Source organism: Dermacentor silvarum, chromosome 1, assembly GCF_013339745.2.
Source record: "Dermacentor silvarum isolate Dsil-2018 chromosome 1, BIME_Dsil_1.4, whole genome shotgun sequence".
In the NCBI taxonomy this organism is placed as follows: Eukaryota; Metazoa; Arthropoda; class Arachnida; order Ixodida; family Ixodidae; genus Dermacentor; species Dermacentor silvarum.
In genome coordinates this window covers 67784591-67805580 of record NC_051154.1, presented here as the reverse complement: position 1 = coordinate 67805580, position 20990 = coordinate 67784591, and the positions used below count along the sequence as shown (strand labels likewise).

Sequence of the window (20990 nt, the reverse complement as noted above, 5' to 3'; positions counted from 1 at the left end):
GTACATCCCCTCGAAAATATGCCTGCGTGAGTTCAGGAGCTCCCGCTAGAGGCGCCGTAATAAGCGCAATTTTAACCTACAAACTTTCTCTCGCGCTCATTGAAGCGTTTTTATTACATGATAAAGAGTACAAAATTATTATTCTTAATTTGAGATTGTACTATTGAGTACCAACTCTGTTCCTTTTTTGCCATTATAAACGCAAAATAACGTTCATCATCATCGACCTCCCATGTGACCTCTGGCCTGGATTTAAATTTAAAATTTTACCGGTATTTTTCGCGTACACGGCAAGCACGGATTCATTGATTCGTACACTTATGCTGGTTGCTTATTTTGTGCTAAAACCAGTTTACCGCGCTTCGACACCTCGCATTATTTAAATTGGGGTGAAGTGATGGGTTTGCGAGAGGAGATGTAAGCCCGAAAGCTAGGTTTCAGTCGTGAGCCATGCGGAACAAGTCTGTATCGAAACGGGCGCCGGATTCTGCTGCGACTGAGGACAGCAATACCGGTAAGTCGTTTAACATCGCTTCTTCTTGAATCGTTATGTAATATTCGTCTCGTTAACTTACAGGCGGAGACAAGTTAACGAACTAGATCCTGCATTACATACATATGGGCAGTCAGGACCCTCCGTTGCCGTTTCCGAAATAAATATTTAGTTGCGAGGCCGTCGTTACGCAAACACAATCACGAAAAAAAGAGAGCGATATCGGAACGCCCGTCATATTTTTTATCTCGTTGTATCCGTGGCCGTAGGCGACTGAGTAGCCTTATCAACACACACACACACACACACACACACACACACACACACATATATTTCGATTCCGCCGGCAACTTCTTTCGTCCACAAAACCGCCGAAAATTTATTTCGACCACAAAACCGAATAACCCTTTGGCAAATTTAAGTGAAAGTACTGAATTGAATGTATTAAATAGTTGCACGCATGATAATTCACCCATATTTTATTCTTAATGGTTCCGATGTTCTCACTGTTCAGTTTGGTTTACCTTGGGGCATTTATTTTGCAGTAGTGAAGCAGTGCATCACGATCGTGCAGAAAACGAATCTCTAATAGCTTTGTCTTTCATGCCTTGCTTGTGGAACGAGCGGTGTGATCTCTTCTAGTGTATAAATGTATTTCATGCCTTTGCTTGTGGAACCAGCGGTGTGATCTCTTCTAGTGTATAAATGGGCGCAAAAATGTTCTCATTCGTGATCCTTAATAACACTTAAGGTGTTGACACGCATTGTAGTTAGGCGGACATAAATTTTATGGACAGTACCAATATTTAATTAACATGCTGATGAAGCACCCTAAAACATACATTTGCATGTGTTCTGCAATCACAAACCATTACAACATATATGTACGTCACAGCTTTTTGTATTTCATATTGCCAAATTGTGTTTTTCAATTTCTGATGCAGTCAAAATTTCTGTTCCAGACATAATAAAAAAAAACTACATTTCCGCTTCCTGTTTGAGCAGCGCCATCTGTCTTATGCATACGTAAGTTCCATGCGCTGCCGCTTATTTTCGTACTACTGTGGAAGGTACAGTTTCCCTTCTCTAAAGTTGGTCCTTTATTCTATGGTGGCGGTTCGCGGAGATCGAGCTAAGCGCCAAGCGCGAGCTGGGGGACGCGCGCGGGAAGGCACCTTGATTCCCCCAGGCAAGACACCGTTTGACAGAATGCCAAGATCTATAATTGTTCCCTTCAAGCACACAGCTTGACTCCAGAATACTGCAGCTACCCTTCACATTAATTACAGTTTCAATTCACTTCCTGAAGCACTCTTCTCATTGGGCCAGTCACCCACTGTGGTTTGTGTGTTTGATTCGCAACAAACTTTTATTTCCCTCACCTTTGGACTCCAAACTTTACTATACTGTAGCTACTAGTATAAATGAGAAAACTACAGTCTATAAACACAATCATGAAAGGAATTCGATGTGCAAGAGGCTTGGAGAGTGCAAACATGTTTAAAAAGCAGTGCGTCCCCCATGTGAAGCTCACAGTTAACATAGTTGGAAACATGCTGCAAATGCTTAAGTTTAAGCTCTCATTACTTGTTTAAACTAAATATTAAATTAGAAGAAAAAAACAATAACAATAACATACTATATAATTCAGGCATTTTTGTGTTACATGAAACTGGTACCTCCAGTTTTGGATTCACAGACACTAAGTGGGTTATGATTCTCGCGATATCTTTTTAAAGAAACAATGCAGGAACAAAATTTTTGCTACCAAATAAACGTTCTTGAATGAATTGCACATTTAGCTAGGTAATAAACAACAATGTACCTTTTCGAAGGAAAAAAAAATTCGTTCTCAATTTCCACCACACGCGAACTGGCGCATCTTGACCCTTTTAGACAAGTGTTGCCAGAAACATTTAATTTTCTCCTCATGTTTTGGTATTGAGTACAGAGTTTCTGGCTAAATGTTTTCGGCCAACATTGAATGACAGGCAGCAAGCGTCATTTGTTGGATTAGAGCAGAAACACAGGACAAGGAAAAAAAAGTATGGCACGCGACTCACTTTCTTTTGAAAGCATGGTCAGAGGACACAAACTGATGCAAGATCCCCAGTTGCAGTGGTATCACACAGGTTAGGTAAAGCAAGTGCAATGTTCACCTATGGTTCACATATCACAAGAACTGTCTTTAGAAGTTTTAAATGAAACCATAGGTGGCTTGTGTTTAAGTTCACTTCCAGTCGTCTCGCTGGCATTTCTCCCCTATAGCTGAAAACGTTTCCGCAAGAAGAAGAACGTAAACTTTATTATTAAATCAATCAGATTTGAGTCTGGCGTCCTTTTAGTGGGTCTGGGCACCCGCCGCGGACGCGGTTCCGAGACCTTGTCTCAAAGCGGCTTCCTTTCCCGTAACATATTTTTCTTTTTGGTGAATATGTTTATTCTCAGTGTATTTTTTGTACATACAGAGTGATCAAAGTTTTTTTTTTTTACTAGGCGCTGAGACGTACGTGTAGACCACCTCTACAGTAGGGTTATGTGGCGAGGGAGACACAGAGTGAGATGATAATTGTCGCGGTCAGCAGTGCAATTAACAAAAATTGAATAATTACCTTTTGAGTGGCTACAGTAAGCAGGCACGTTTCTATTAAAAAGTTAGAGGCCGTCGTGTTTCTACAGTGTTCCACTTGGTAGAATCTTCTAGCGTATCCGTGCTTTGAGATATCGAATTGTGAAGTTTAATTGCCGTTCGCATGACTACACATGCAAGACAGTGACGACCGGGGCAAAGCTCTTCCCTTATCTCGGTATAACAGAAGCTACCATCGTTACAGGCTGCGCAGTTCCATGTTTTGATAGCGGTTCCGACTTCTGCAGTTTGCGATTACACATAGAAGTCTAGTTAAAGGGTTAACTGCCAACTCAAAGCACATGAAGGAACACTGTATATGGCATATGAGTTCTGCAGAGATCCACAAGGTGGTTATTATGAGATATTATGAATCAGTTGAACTACTGGAGAAAGCCTATTAAAGCCAGCTAACGACAGGTCGAGAATGCAAAAGAAGCATGTTCACAAAGAATGCAAGAAACACGTTCCACAAAAGCATGCTACAGCTGCTCCCCATACCGCTGTGCTTCCAGAAAATAGTTCACTTATAGGCCACAGGCATAAAGAAATGTTCCAGTGGTTCAACAACAGTGAACATGCTGCATGAACATGCCACACATGAGAACTGCAAAGATCCTCAAGTGTGGGAAGGAAGACAGCTCCCAGCACAAACACAAGCACAGTATTACAGAAAAACTGCAAATGAACTCTGAAGAGGATATCTGACCTACCGTGTCTAGAGAACCCTTTCATTTACAGCTGTAAATGTGCACCCCAAAATGCAGGATTAATCCATTTATGAGTATTAAACAATACTCCTACCCCTGAACTTAGGAGAGGGCAGGAGGGCCTGACAAAGGCTAAGGTGGGTCATGAATAGCAAATAGAAAGAAAGTAATGATGGAAGTACCACTTGGTCTTTTGAAGCAGCTTTTTGAGCAGAAAAAATAGCAATTTGGAGCAGAAAAAGCTGCAGCTTGGAGCAAGGAAAACAGTACTTTGAAGCAGTAATTCAGTGCTCTGGTGCAAACACAGAACTCTGCATGCAATTAATGAGAAAACGATGCAAACTTTGTGCATTCAAAAAGACTGCATTTAGTATTTATTACATATAGCACCAATCTGCAAGTTGGTTTTATGTTTTTTTTTTTTTCCTTTCACCTTCTCTTCTGTTCCCTGTTCTTTTAATGCGTTAGCAATTATATGGACACTCCAGGCGCATTTCTGTCGTCGCCGTGATGTTCCGTATAAAGTCCAAGGGCGATAACATTGTCGCCATATGCGGTATGAGCAAGTGAATGCATGCGAGGGTGAGCCCACGATGGTGGCTCAATCTCAAGAAGGAAGTGTGCCATATTCTGTCACACGCAAGCGAGGGGGGGGGGGGGACAGGAGGGGGGGGTGGCGGCGGCTGCGTGCGGTGCAGCCGCGCAGGCCTGCCCAGGCCCTATCTTGAAAGCGATCTGCAAAGAGTAGAGTCTAGGTGCACCAAGGGCTAATAGCGTTGCATGTGATCTGTAATCGCCACTTAGTTTGCGTTGAAGTGAGAGGCAGCACGAAGAGGAGCCAATCAATTTTGATCTAGATCAGACTCGATCCCAATTGAAAGTGACCGTGTGACACCGGTATAAAATCCCAAGTGACAACTGAGCTATGACAGACTCCACAACGAAGGGCGCCAGAGATTTTTTTTAACCGGTTGGGCTCCTTTAAAGAGAACCTGAAACATTTTTTGTGAAACCTGAGAAACAGACTCAAATGAGTGCGATGGCTTCCAATGAATATATTCCTCCTAAAATTTTTGAAAAGGACCTAATATGAATGGCAATACAGGGTTGCTGATACAAATCCAAAGTTTCTTATGTTAAGCCTGGCAACAATTCCGCAAAGATAACGGGCCGCATTTGCCCTGTGCTGCAATGTCATTCAATGATGAACCATGGAACAAGTCGTGACTCATTCAACGAAGTCATGGATATGATAGGAGGGTGGCACTATTTGAATCACTTCGTGTCTGAAAGACGCCCTAGCAAATTAGCACATATAGTATAGACCACTTATAACGTAACCGTTTATAGTGCAGAACTAGCTACAACATGGCCTTTTCTGGCTCCCGTTTACTCTCCCATAGAACTCATACGCATACCGCTTACAGTGCAGCCACGCGAGACGAAATACCAGTTACAATGCAGCTTCCACGAGAAAATCCCGCCGACAAGTGCGGTTGCGAGCACGCTTCTCAACAAGGTGTGCCTGCCGATGGGAGAGGAGAGCAACGAGGGAAATGCGGAGGAGCATGAGAGGCGGAGCAAACGAACGAACGAAGAAAAAAATCATCGCCCCTTCCACTCAATGAAGATATTCAAACAGCGAAGCTGTGCATTCGCAGTCGCTTGGCTCCATCGTGCGAAGAACGCGCGGCGTAAACACCTTATATTGCTTATACTCCCGAGGAAGAAGCCGCCCAACATGAGCGACAGCGAGAGCTTACTCAGATTGTGAGGAACACGCTAGGAATGCCGTCGCCCGTGGACCCCGACTTTTATACCTCGGCGCCTCTCCTACCCGGCGCACGTCCTGAAGTCGGCTCCTCCTCCTCCCAGCGAGCGGATCACGTGACCTCTCTGGCTCTGCTCGACTAAACGCGCAACCACAAGGAAGAAATCATCAACAGTTTTTCAGCGTCGGCGCCAACCAGCGTCACACAGCAGCGGCCGGTGGCATTGAGAACCATGTGCCACCGGTTCACGCTCACTCGGCACCCCAAGACCGAGCATGCCAGACTGCAGCGCCGACGGCGGAAGTGACGGTAGAAGCAAGAGGCAAACAAACTTCGGCCTCCAAGACGGCGCGATGTGCCATGTGTGCGAGCTCGGAGGCCATTTACAAGGTGTGCTTCCGGCGTTGCCGTCCACGAGCGCCTCGTCTGCATCCCAAGCAGCCAATCACTCGTACGTGCTCCGGCCATGGCAAATGATTTAGCTTTGTACGGTATCATAGATAATGATGTACTCATCTTAAGACAGACATGCAAGAAATGGCAAAGTATACACTAGCGAGCACGGCGCTGCTGGTGATGCTATGTCACTGGTGCTACGTGTTTCAGTACAGACAAGCAAAATATTGTATATATTTGCGCTAGAGCTACGGACAATATTTTTATAAAATTTTAATACTACAAGAAGTCCTTATGAAGTAAAAAAAATTTGCCGCCATCACACCCTGCGAATGTGAATCTCCAGCGAAGCTGTATCAAACACCACGCATGGTCGAGCATTGCATTCACGCTGTTTTTCTGGTGTCTTTAATTTCCATGGTCTACCCATGGCAGTCTTAGAATGAACTGAATGAGTTGCTAGACGGGTCTCCCTTTTATATATTAAAGTGTGGCGACGTCAACTATGTGTATACAGGGTGTTTCATTTCAGCTGCACCAAATATTTAGAAATTGCCTGTGGCAGATAGCACAATTATAATCCTTGATCTAAACTACTCGATGAGGCGGCCATTACTTCCACGAGAAATCAAAACGCCTAATTGATTAATGAGCATAACGCTGTTTTATGCATTGAAGCACAAAGTTAACTGGAACGCCCATGCATTTCGTCGGACAGTTTGAAAATTATTATCTCGAAACTGGTTCAGTCCTGAGAATTCGTTCCAAGTAGATACGCCTTGCGAACTCAGCGGCTATAATTCGTAGATTGAAAGATGTGCCGTAAAATCATTAATTAAAAAGTTAATTAGCGTAATTATGCTAATTACTCAATTAAGCGTTTTGATTTCTCGTGGAAGTAATGGCCGCCTCATCGCGTAGTTTAGATCAAGGATTATAATTGTCCTATCTGCCACAGGCTATTTTTAAAGATTTGGTGCAGCTAAAATGAAACACCCTGTGTGTGTGTATATATATATATATATATATATATATATATATATATGCATGATTGCAAAGAAAGATGCCGTTTGCCTTCAATTGTTAACCTGGCATTTTGTGTTTACGCCATGAAATTTTCCAACCAACAAGAGATATATACAGCTTCGCTGTAAAACAATTGTTCTGTTAGCGCAACATTTTGCAAAACTGGCCGGCTAAATTTGTGGCAATTAAGAAGGGAGGATCTGGCCACATGGCGCCACGCTCAGAATACGTCGAAGCCGAGAGTCTCTTGTGGTTGAGAACCGTCAATAAACCTCGTTAAGCGTCTACGCCGGGTGCCGCCAGCCAGCGCCGAAAATACATTGAAAATCGCTTCCTTGTAGTTGGGCCTTAAGAACAGCCCCGCTGTTAAAAAGCGGCGGCGGCGTGATGCGGGCGTGCAGTGGTTGCCTAGGCAAACTTGGTACAAACTTGGTAGGCATACAAACTTGGTAGGCATTCGTAGTAGTTGCCGTGGCTGATCGCCCGAGGAACCAAACTACGCTTTGTACGCGTTTCTATCAGTTCAGTCCGTGCGCGTGATCGCATGCGTAGTCTCTATGCAATCGTCTACGGGTGCGAACATATCAAGGGCGAGCTTCCCGCGATGGCATGCTGCCCGACACCTCTGCCGGCTAGGCCTAACCGTTGCGCCTCGTCGGCGACCAAAGTTGTTGGTTAGTGCCAAGTTAACGAAATGCATTGCAATGGCTGCAATGCAGATGGAAAACGGAGAAACCGCCTTGATAATAAAAGTGGGGGCACGGGCAACAATCGAATGGCGGCAACTTTTTCGCCACTGTGCATACGCCGATCAGTCTGAGAAATAGGATGAGACACTGTTCTGCGCCTGAAATTTCGGTCACTGTCATTTTTATTTTTTAACAGTGGAGCTGTTTAAGCCGGTCGTTAGTCCGTTAGTCGTCCTCAAAAATGTGGGCCGATCCTGGCGGTAGTGCAGAAAGGGTCCAAGCACAATGGCACATACCCCTGTGAACTAGCGAAGCTGAGCCTGGCTAAGTCTACATAAGCTTAGTCAGTCATCGATAGCCAATCAATATCTAATCGATCAATATTCAATAAATTCTGAAAAATGCTGGTGATGACTTGGTAGTGCTTAGCCTAGCCCAAATACATAGCCAATACCTTGTAATAGCTAATCAATAGCCAATCAATAGCTAATCAATCAATAATCAATAAATTCCAGAAAATGCTGGGGATGACTTGGTAGTGCTTAGCCTAGTCCGAATACGTAGCCAATACCTTGCAATAGCCAATCAATAGCAAATTGATAATCGATCAATAATCAACAAATTCTGGAAAATGCTGGGGATGACTTGGTAGTGCTTAGCCTAGCCCAAATACGTAGCCAATACCTTGTGATAGCCAATTAATAGGTAATCGATAATCGATCAATAATCAATCAATTCTGGAAATGATGGGGATGACTTGGTAGTGCTTATCCTAGCCCAAAAGCCAGGACTAGCTAGGTGCCCATCAGCTCCACTGTCTCTTTAGCATTGAGCCTCCAGTGCAAGCTACCGCTAATTTTTTTTCTTAATTTTTTTCTCCTTTTCTTTTTAATTAGTATTACTCTGTCTTCATGCAGAGACTGCGGGTACTTAGAATTTAACCTTTGAACTTTTGTAAATTTAAACAGATGCAAAACTTCTGGTCGCACACTTTGATTCTTGGATATGCGCGGCTGCTTGGTCTACATGTATTGCATATCTGCAGGCCTTGAAAATCGTTGTTTTGGTTATAGTGCAGTACCGCTTATAGTGCGGATATTCGAACCACCGGCGACTTACATTATAAGTGCTCTGCACTATAATGAAAAGTTTCATTTCACAACGTTCCTAACTCTGTATACAGTTTTGTACGAATACATTTGAACCATTTATAAGGACTCGATAGTTCCACGAAAAGTGGTCATTGTATCAGTAATTCGTTATATATTGACTTGCCCTTCAAAATGCGCAAAAATTAACTGCTGGCGTTGGCAGTTACAATTCGACACCACTTCAGCAAGAAAATAGGACTTTCAGTACTTTTCATTCCCGGCACTTTTCCGTACCTAAATGCACGTTCCTGTAAAAAAAAGTAATCTAAATAACGAAATGCCGCCTCGTAGTTCCTTCGAAACAGCTCTCGATCGGTTCCGATCACCTGCCTTTTAGAAACTACGAGCGTATTTGCTGCCATTTTCTTCTTTGAGATCTTGTGATATACATTACTATCAGCAGGACACAAGTGGATTCTAAATACGATACTTAAGCGTTCTAGTTGGGTGGAAGTGAGAACTACTGTGGCATGCCGGCATTTTGCAAAGGTTCTGCCGTAACGTTACGGCTGTAGCATTGGCAACATACGCGCTGAGAGCCGTGAGGTTACGTTTTATATCACTTCAGCCGAAAAAGTGAAAAGTTCGAAAGGTAGAACACCATCGAGAACTGGAACCGGCGACTTTGTGTGGCATCAGCGTGTTTTGCTGTGCTGTGTGTCAGCTTAGGACGCGTGATTATTGCAGCAACGCTTGAGCGGCCGTTGGTTCAAATTGGTCCAAATCGTCCAAAATAGTGTACGTAACATTAGTGTACGCGGCACTGCACAGAGAACTGCGCAAAACGAGAGTGCGCCACTGTAGCTTCCAAGATTGCATGCGGTGCCACCAAGCTGCTGCACAAAGAACTCCACACTAAAGTGCCCCCGACATGGCCTCCGAGATCAGCGGTCATGGCCACAATACGCTGCACTCCCTCGCCCTGAAGCACGCTGGAGAGAAGCCTTGAAAGCAAGGAATGAAAGAGAGCAACTTTCCCCGCGGCTTCTGAAATCCGCGCGTGGTGCTCGCTCATCTTGGCAGTAGAATCTTCGTCCCGGCTGGACTGGAGCAGGGAGGGGTGTTCATTGTAGCAGTACAACACTTCTGAAAATGCTCATTATATCTGGCACAGTTTCAATAGGCAAGGTAAGAAAATCGTAAATGCCATGAAATGTGGCCGTTATAACTGATAGATTACTATATCTGGAATCTGAACTGTACATTAATTTTTTCCTCTAGTTTGGATGTTCTTTGCATAAAATGTATTCCTGTTTAACCTTGATGACCCTGTATAATGAGCACAATGTTTACTTTCCCCATTACCCCATCAACACATTGGTTCCTCTCAGCAGTGCCCCGTCTACGGCTCATTTCTTTCTGCGGTGCACTTATGGTAACCTTTCGAAGTTGGAATCTCACAAAGGTGCCCAAGAGTGACAAAGGAGTAGTGACAAGATAGGCAGGACATGTTAACAAGCATCGCTTACCCATTTCCTAGAAGATCAGGAAGGGTGGGCATGTGTGCTCATCAGTAATTCATCCTCAAACACCCCATTGCTGGCATCTATAGGTGGTCGCATTGGCTGGAACGCCATTAACATAATAAATGGTGGAAAACTAGAGTGGTGCCTCAAAACCCATAGGAGAGAGCAAGCAAGCTATTGTGCAAGATTGTAGGCTTTCTGCTGCATACAGCAAAATATTTTTGGCTAGCATGCTCAAGGCAGTTACTTCTATAGATCAAGAACATTTTCTAATGCTGAAAGAATGTTTCAGGGCCCCTTTTACATGCGCCCAAAGCTTGGTACATGCATCATTTTCGCATTCAACGCCTACTAGAAAGCAGCTGCTAAGGTGGAGAATTGAGCTCGCAACATTGTGCTCGGCAGCAGAATAGCATAGCCACTGAGCCACCGCAATGAGTGGAAAACTCTATTAAAGCACTTATTTTAATGATGGACAAACAACGCATCTTGGAAAAATATAGCATCAGTTAAAGAGCTTCTGTGTGAACCTCAAAGTGCAACTTCACCAGGGATTAAACCAACACCAACATCCCTTCAATTCAAGAGCATTGAGTGCGTCCCTGCCAAAGATGACAAATGGTTGGCCACTCACCCATATCTGTATCCCCAAGGTCTAGCCGATGAAAGTGACCATTGTGCTGCCGACTGTCAGGGTCTAGCCCATTGGCCACCATTGTCCGTCCCTCACTGCCTTCCACGACCATGTCTGTTCCACAGTCATCATCATTGTGGTCCCCATTCAGTGCTGTGTCCCCATTTGCCGTACTGCTGTCCGAGGCTGGCACTCCATTGGAGGCCACATCACTTCCTGTTGACTTTGGTGATGAACTCAGTAGCAGTAACCGTGGGCTGGAGCCAGGCGAGCGCCTAGCCGGTCGCACTTCACTGTCTGTACCATTAACCATTTCAACAAATTGACGGCAGCGCAGCAGAAACAGCAGGTTGAGATTATTTTCTAGCAGACCAGGATAAAGCCTCTGTGTTGTCTCAATGGCCTCTCCAACACGACCTGCCAGCACCAATTTCTGGATTCCTGATGTGACAAAAGAACAGTACTCTCTCAGATGCATATCAGAGTCAAAACATTTATTTTGCTGTTTCACGAATACATACATCTTCAAATTTTCTACGAATGCTGAAAGTAAATAGTTGACTTCTTTACTGTGCAAAAAAATTAGAAGTCTTAATTTATAACAGTAGTATTGCTAACTCAACATACTCTTAATAATGTTTACTCATTCTTACATTAATTTTAAACTAAGAACTATTCTGAAGCAAACAGGCAGTTGTATGCAGTCAAACTTTGATATAATGAAGTAAATCTAGAATTTTTCTCATCAATATCAGCTTGTAATGAATACCATGCTTAAAAGGAATATCAAATAAAATTAAGGTATTTTCGTGTTGGATGTGGCTTTGTTATAACAAGGTTTGACTGTACAAAAGAAGACTTCCTAGAGGCTTACAAACGCACACAATTTTTCAAAACACACTGCAGTAAAATTTATATAGATGGCGGAAATCTCTTGAGGTCAATGAATGGAAAGAAAAGTTCCTGGTCAAATTTTACATGACAGAAATAATATAATCTGCTGAGATATGCGAAGAATTTATTATTATGCTGAAGTGTGTATCAAGTACGCTTGCTGCGTGTTGAGCATCTGCTGTATTAGAAACTTGCAGACTGCTTCCAGATTGCAAACCTAAAGTGTGACAACTCATCATGAACTTACTTTGCCTATTTTTAATGGAAGAAAGGTCTTCGTCAAACGACTGGCCAGTACTTCGTGCAAAGGCTTCCGCTGTGGCACAATAACCATGGTGAATCAGGTAAGTCTGTACAACTCTGGAAAAAATAATAATAATAATAAAATAAATAAACAGAAAAAAGAAAGACCAATAACAAGCAAACAATTATAGCAGCGGCAAATTGACTGTCAAAGCAGCCAGGCTTTAGAGGAGCATTTTTGCTCATTAGGAGAAGAGAGTGAGCACTTTCTCTCCATACTAGTTAAGCTACACTAGTTACAACTACTTGCAGCTTTCAACAACTATTAAAAGTAAGCAATGCATCCACTTCCACTGTGAAAATGTAGCTTGTAGCTCACACAGCCACATACCAAAGCGCAAAAACAATGCAAACAGCACAGTGTTCTAATTGCACTGTTCAATTACAAGGTGACCTTGCACATGCATGAAGTAACCATAGCAAAGCCACAGAAACAAAGTGCACAAATGAAAATAACATTTGCATGAACACATTAAAATTAAGAAATTACTTTCTGTGAGCTAACCATGTGTCTGCTTCCATGAAAAGTGGCATTAGGTAAAACCTCTCTCTATATGAAATCCCTGCTCAAAATTTGGCATAAACCAACATGCAAAAGATTTTTTTATAAATTTTAATTTTTTACTTTCTGCAACATACAAATATTAGTTCAACAAAACAAAAAAATTGTCTGTTTAATGTCTCGACAGTGCACAGTGGGTTTGAAAGACACTGCACTGTAGAGGAGGGCTCTGGTTTAATTTTGACCACCTGGGGGCTCTTTAATGTGCACATAAATCTAAGTATACGAGCGTTGTTGCATTTTGCAGCCTCCACAACCGAGAATCGAACTTGCGACCACGTGCTTAGCAGCAGAATGCCATAGCCACTAAAGCACAACAGCAGGTTAAACAAATTTTTGCCCCCACAATTGGACAATTTGGATGGCGGAGGTTTATGCAAGCATAACTGCAACACAAATACGACTGATACAATGACACACATTAAACAAGCTCTGAACCATGGCACAGATGCCCGGTCAGATTCGGATACAGTGGATCCCACGGGATGCTATTTCTGCTCACATACAAGCTGACACCGCCACCCACAGTGAGCTGCCACTAGCTGTGGAAGCACCTTTCCCAAGTGACCCCCAGGGCGATTTCCTCCACCACAAGGAGATTCTCCGCCGCACCACACGAGATTTAATTTGACCGTGTGGTTCAAACCTCCCAGGCGGCCTTACACGCCAGGAGGAGGTGGTGTTGCAGAGACTCTGTGTGGGGGTGGCACTTACCCCATCGGTCACCTATGCCTGGCCACAACACCTCCGTGGATCATTTGTGTATACCTGTCCATATTGCCCAGCTTGAGCGTCCGCGGCAACAATCAAACACCTGTTGTGGACATGCCCTGGTCTAAACCAGGTACGACGGCATTACCTGCAAACAGTGGGCCTTCATCCTACGCGACCACCGGACTATGATTCATGGCTCTATGGAAGCAACCATTGAGCACTATTGCTGTTCATCGCTGAAACCGGCCTACATTTCTATATTTAATGGTTTATGCCATTGGGCGAACTTTCGGGGGAAAAAAAATGACCTTGAACACAATTTAATAATAGAATCGCCAACTCTATCACAGTTTCACCAAAACATTGTGTTGTTACCTGAACCAGCCGAAACAGGCTTTTGCCATAGAGGAATATCCCTTACAATATGGGTGTGCACTGCATGTATGACTTGCAACTACCAGAGCTTTCCTATCCTTAATGAATTAGTTCTTTAGGTTCTTGTCAGGAACGTCCCAATGGATTAAGTTTTCTCAATCTGAGAAGTGTGTTGGAAGACAACAAAAATCAAGTGCTCCTGGAGCATGTAATAAAGGGCTTCATTTTAGCTCGACCGCTGAGATGCAATTTTTTTTTGTGTCCGGTTTGTGCTTGCACTTATTGATGCTGAAGCAGCAAGAACTGTGTTGAAAATTGGCTTTGAGGAGACAGAGCAAGAGTGCACAAGGGTTAAGTATTTATCGAGAAATGTACCAGTGGAGGGCGATTAGAAATGCCAAACCAAACGTACTAAGAGTGTAACTGACAATTAACAGTACCTGTGTAATGTAGTCTGCCATTCACCTTGCTTGTCATTGACTGGAAACCTCTCTATTGTAGTCCTTGTCCGCATCATCAGCTCCTTTCAAATTCAGCCAACAACACCAGAGTATTAGACACATCACAGTGAGGTTCTAAAAAAAATGCTGATTAATGTGCACTCATAATGAAGTTACCTTCATCATGTCTTCAATGTCAAAGACAAAGGGAGACTGTCCAAAATTTGCATCCACCACCTCACCTGGTGTTTGCAGACCCACTGTAGGGTACAAATTGGGCTGCAAAAGAAAATAAGTGTATTAGAAAAAAAAAACCACAAATTACCACTAAAGCTTTACTGCCAATCATTAAGAAGATAAATACTTTAATTATTCATAAAGACATTTTTAGCAAGTCTGGATCACTTCACTTTCCCATTAAAGCAATAATTACCTGTGTGTTTTTAGATATCTAAAAAAGTAAACAAAGTAAATTACACAAAAATGTAATACAGGCGCAATAATGTACAATGACCATCAGTCAGCCATTAAGGCAATAACCCTCTGTCAAAGATACAGAGACTTCTGTGGAAACTGCACAGATGTTATAGAGAGATGTAGGTGTAACCCTACTACAGTTAATGATAGTGTGCTCAGTGATTTTCTTGGAAAGTTTTGCCTACAGTGGCACTATTATATTTATTCTTGCACAAGACAGGAACCTCAGAACCATCTCTCATGAGCCCTGGAAGCCTTCAGGAAATAGAAATTGAAGATGAACAGCAAAATGAGCAAATATTTCCAGAATTAAGTCATTTTTCTTGGAATAGTATCAGATGGCAAGACCGAAACAACAAAAGCAGAGTCCGTGCAGAGCGACAAAGAAACTCATGAAACCTTACAATACTCATTCGCTCATCCTTCCTCAGACTCGCAGGTCACTTTGCATGTTTGTCAGACTACGCTGAAGAGGTAATCACTCAAATGTACCTTTTGCCTAGAAAATTATCACGAGAAAGCCTACAAGCACTTAGTCTGGACCAGATCTTCAGACCCAATTCTCATGCTGCCCAATTTCAGCAAGCCTCTCAAATTATACATTGACGCTTTGCACCATGGAACAGGGATGGAAAAAAATTGCATCCTCTACCAGAAGAACTTATGTGAGCAGCAAGGAAGACATCTAAAAGTGACTGGTTATAATTAGTAAACGTTTTTGAAGATGCAAAAACAATACACAACAACAAAGAAAGGAACTGGCGGAGGTCATGGCGCTGAAACATTTAGAGACTATCTAAAAGGTCGTTACTTGCAGCTGTTTGCCGACAACCAGGCATCCACTCTAATCTTAAGGCTCACTTAGACAAAGAAGACAGTGGCTTTTTTTGTAAGCAATACAACGATGGTTGAGAGTACAATATTTGTAAGGTAAAGGACATTCACTACTGCCACATGTACATTGTCCTCCTCTTGGCCAGTGACCGTTTTTCACTGGTTTATCACTGTTAAACAGTTACTGCTTGGCACAAGATGCGTCAACATGTTTCGAAATTTGTTGAATGTGGACACTCATTCTACAGTGAACAGGTCTCGTACCTTTTTAAATGTATGCAACCACCAGCGATTACTCTGCAATATACAGTGATATAAGACTCAGGGCAAACTAACGCATTTATTTGGCAGCACCTAGACAGAAGCCCCAGAAGATGAGGTCTACAATCATGATGATTATAAAAAAGAGGAACGTAAAGAGCACTTACACTAATTCCTCATTTAACTGAAGTGACCAGGCTGGCCGTAAACAAAAAAGTTGTTCAACGAGACATGAACAATATACTGCAGCGATGGTGATCGGATACTGAGTGGAACGGTGCGATGCAATAACTGATCAGACATTTTGCCGAAGATGGCAACTGGAGATGTAAGGACCGAGATATCGAGGAAGGAATTTCTCACATAAGCCACGTTTGCAAACAGGAGTCTACAGCCAGACTTCATTGCCGTGCCTCTACCACTTCCAAGACACAGGCCAAATCAATGCTTTTATTTGGCTGCTCCTAGACAAAGCCCCAGGAAGAAGATAAGGTCTACGATCATGAGGATTATATAAAATGAAAAAGATAAACAACATAAGGAGGACTTACAGTATAAATAGCAAACGGACTTGACCTGCGACTTTTGAACAGGATAACTGTGCTCACTGTTATCGTTGTGGTTTAAGTGTTGCTTGTCTTTTTGGGCCAAAATTAGGCCAATAAAGCGTTCAATTCTTAACTCGCACTTTTGGCAGTGTTGAAGTCTTTACTGTTCCCATGTTCACTGTTCCCATGTTCACTGTTTCCATGTATTGTTCCCATGCCAATACATGGCATGGGAACAGCAATAAATTACTTACATGCGCTTTGCAGTGTCCCTAATACACAACCATGCAATCACCGTGATCACGAGATCACCACACCGGCTGCAGTCCAACCAAGCCAAGTCAAGCTGCAGGACGTAACATGCATGCACGTCCATAATGTGCCATTTCAACATGGAGTAAAAGTTTCCGCCATGAATTACAGATTGCGCTTGCTAAGTACAGTTGCCGACCAATTTTTCAGACATGGCCAGGGACGCATGCGGACTTAACTTGTGGGGTCTCATACGTGCTCTTGGGACAAAGGAACGACGACACAGTGGTGCTAACAAGCAAAGGGGCATTTATTGCGCCTTACATACACTAATGCATGCAAGCCGAATTACTACCAATAGAACATTCACATGGGTGCGTGACAAATCAAGGAAGTCCGACTCACCGCGACCCGATAGCGAGCGAATATGTTCGCCCCATGCTGTGACACCATCGCCTAGTCCTTCACGTGTACGGTCACATGAACGGTGGCGCGTTCGAACGATCCGTGTTCGTCCATACCGATGTCCTGCTCTTAGCTTCGCGAGAGGGTCCCGTGAAGCGGGCCGGCACACGCGCAAAGCGTTTGTGCGTGTTGGTCGCCGATCCCAAGCCAAAGAGGAAGCGCCTTCAACCTTTTTCCCCCAAGTCACCCCGCCGTTCATTGGCGTTAGCATCGCGACACTCGCGCCATCTCTCACAACGAGCCGCAACCACTACGACCGCCTCCGGCGCTTATCCACGCGGAGAAGCTGGACTACAGGAGACGCAAGCTATGCGGAGAAAACAACATCAGGGGACATGCGAGAGTTGCGCATTCCCACAAACTCCACCACTATATGTGGCCGTCAGTCTAGCCCATGCGGATGATCTTACGCTCCATCTCCGATGATGCCTACTGGTACAAACATATTGGTGGAGAGCTTCCAGCTTATTGCCAGCCATTCCACCGGTCACTGGCAAATTTTTTGTCACAACCGTACTACCTAGGCTGCTGGGCCTAAACAGTGCCGCGGGTCGGCAGCCAGTTTGGTGTCGACATGATCTGGCAGCAAACGTTGACAGCTGCCATGTTTGCAGCATCGCAAGCATGAATCATGTCCAAAAAATTGAGCGGCACACTGTTTAGCATCAAAAAAATGCTCAGTGACTGTGATATTTTTACTGCTAGAATGCATATTTTGAGTGATGTGTAAACAAATCTGCTTTGCTATAACTGACATCATGTCCGATCTTACATTTTTGGTTTCATTCAAAGCAGGAGCCTACTCTACTGAAATAAAGCATGACCAACCAAATTTTATATTTACTTCGTTATATCCGTGTTTGTAATAACTTTTGTTTAATAGTTTCCGGTCTCTCCATTAAGAACACCTACCTTTTCAAAGAGTTTACAGATTTGTTGTGTCTCGATTTAGACAAAACAATTTATTTTATCCATTCTCACCATGCTAGCGTTTAGTAGCATTATTCTTAGCTCATTCAACGAACACAACACTTTACGTGCATCTGGTGATGTGCTGATTGATTTTTAATAATTCATTTCATCTCCATCGTGCTCCAGGTACTATCACCTTTCAATTATTTCTCATTAACAATCTCCTCAGTTGACCAGGCGTCTCATTTCAAAAAGCATTACACATATCAAGTTATATGTACTAAATGGACTTAATGAACTTTATTTCTTTATTTCACTTGCTTAAAAATTAGAAAATGTTTAAAATTTAGTCATTTTTCTTGAATATTTGCATTTAATTCAATTAGAAAATTTCACTATTTGAATACTCCTACTTATTTGCATTTTACCAAGATATGACAATAAGAGACCCTTTCTCCCCCCTGGTATCAATACACACAAAAAACCACTCAAACATTTAGCTGCCTACAAACATTACAACTAATTACTATCGCTGAAAAACCGAAACATGACCACAAGAAATGTCTAAGCTTGAACCATTGTAGTCGACTGCACAAGTAGAAATATGTAACAAGATGATGCAGTTGCAGTGATGCAACTAAAGACACTCTATGCTAAAAAGGTAAAATATTCTGAAAAGTAATTGCAACTTCATCAGTTGCATATCTTATGCTAAAGGCCTAAACACAGCTATCTCCTCACCGGTAAGTCTGTAAAGGCAACCCCAAGGTTATGGCCATTCTTTGTGTAGAAGCACAAGTTGTCAATAAGGTTGACACCACAACCAATCACATCGCCAGTTGTGAACGTTGGGCCGTAAGGCTGGCCAGTACCACTAGAGCAAAAACTATGGCCATCATCACCATGGTACCCATATGAATGTTTGTCCCAACCTGAAAAAAAAAAAAGACCAAAAATACTGTTTCAGCTTCCTACACCATTAATAATATGCCATAAGTGCCAGCAAATCAGTCTTGCATTCAATAATAGCAAATATTGACTTATTTGCAGCTAAAGTTGGCCAATCACAAGCTGCACAAAAAATGAACAGAACACTAATTGGCAAAGTTTCAGCCTTAACACTGGCCATAGCATTTAATGCCATTTTTTCGCAACAGTGCTAGCCAATGTATAACAGTGAGTCAGACTCATGAAAAATGTCAGAAATACCTATCTGCACTTGACACTTTCATGCAAAAATTATACCATGTTTCTGTCAGTTGTAATCAAGTAGGAAGAATTGTGGCACTTAGCATTTTCAGCAAGCAACAGTGAGGCAATAAACAGGTAAGACCGGGCTGGAAATAAGTCTGGCGGGTGTGCAACTCAGTGCCAGACGTGAGTGCTTTCAAAGTATCAAACACTATAAAGAGATGTGGTCAGCTGATGAAAAGGGGTCTTCAGGACTCATGAGCAGAATAAACATTGTGGAACTCAGCCGTTGTGCATTCCACATACAAAATGAGCCCCAAAAATACAACATACCATGTCAAGGGAAATACAGACTCCCCAGAAGGGTTAAAAGTGCACCCACACACACAACACACACACACACACACATCTATTTTTTTAAGGAGTACATATGTACTCCTTGCATGAAAGAAGAAAGACTTGAAGGGCAGCTGAAGCACTTTTCAAAAAAAGTGCGCTCTCAACGAATTATTATAATTTTTCACACCATGAATACGAAAATCATAGTTTAACAGGCCATAAGTAAGCACTAGTTGCTCTAAGTTAGCAAAAACAGAGCCCGTTAAATTACCCACGGCGTTTAACGGGCTCTGATGGCAAAGACGATCGTGACGTCATCTTAGGTATCGGCGAGGAGCGCAATTCGAATAGAGCGCTCATGTGACCCCTGTATTGACGTCATCCTCACGCCCAGTCTTTCGCCGCTACGCTCAGCGCGCGAAGGAGGCGGAGCTTCAACGAAAATTTTAACCACGATTGCAGCACTGCTACGCGTATAATCGAGAAAATGACTGCAGGAGTTTAATTATACTGTGTCAGCCTTCCAAACCCCCACAAATCTTCCAGTTCTAAAACCTCTTCAGCTTCCCTTTAAATGGTGAGCCTATTGATATAGGTCCTGCCCCTTCTATGGTGCCATCAAAAGCTTATCAAAAGTTAGAACCACAGCGATTTCGTCACGATCCATGAAAAATTTTTAAACACAACTTTTTGTTGCAAAATCCCTCAAATAAATGTGTGCAGGTGTCGGCAACACTGAGAGCAATAGCAACTGTGTGCTGCAAAAACGGAACTAGAGACATGCTCACTTAAAAACACCCAAAGAAAGTCAACAAATTGCAAAAGCTTTCTTTAAACTTATATCATTCAATACATGACACTTCATTTAGAAGCGTTTCAGCTAGCTGCGTAGCTTTAAGACGATTTAAGAGAGGCAATGGGGGCGCTTGCCTAATGGCAGCACTGCCTAGATAGGCATTCTGATGAAAACCACCACAAGAGAGAATGGAAACATGAGGCATGAAAAGCCAGAAGGGAGACTCGAGAAGTACACATGAAACATGCGAGTTGAAGTATACTATAATGGGCACAAATGCCGCATAGTAGGCTATGTGCAGTAGGTTTATGCATTTTCAGTTTATTTTGGGGCAATGTAAGAAGAAATTAGGAGATGCACAGCTCATTCATTTACTAGCACACGTGACAATGTTATCCATACGTATTCAATAGTTCATGGAAACCCACATACATGGTAATGTTGATCCCTCCCACAAAAGGAATAACATTGTACTAATTTATTATGAAAAAGAAAATGTCAATAAGAACAATCTCAGCATGAGAATGGGCAATTTTATACAGATGAAAATGAGTCACCCAACACACAAACAGAGGCATTGACTGCTGCATGTATTTTGCTTTTTTTTTTTTTGTTACCATAAGTATCTTGCATAAGACAATAAGACAGTAACTTAAAACTT

At 42.8% G+C, this 20990-nt stretch overlaps 1 protein-coding gene across 1 annotated transcript in view; it reads right to left on the bottom strand.

Annotated features, from left to right (window-relative positions):
* The window catches only part of LOC119464969 (ran-binding protein 9), an 80904-nt gene that overhangs the window by 57629 nt on the left and 2285 nt on the right, over positions 1 to 20990 (bottom strand). Inside the window, exons 3-7 of the mRNA XM_037725827.2 lie at positions 18745 to 18935; positions 14432 to 14533; positions 14255 to 14337; positions 12108 to 12220; positions 10967 to 11407 (exon numbers count right to left, since the gene is read on the bottom strand). Of these exons, the coding sequence (XP_037581755.1) occupies positions 10967 to 11407; positions 12108 to 12220; positions 14255 to 14337; positions 14432 to 14533; positions 18745 to 18935 (930 nt within the window). The remainder of the gene's footprint in view (positions 1 to 10966; positions 11408 to 12107; positions 12221 to 14254; positions 14338 to 14431; positions 14534 to 18744; positions 18936 to 20990) is intronic.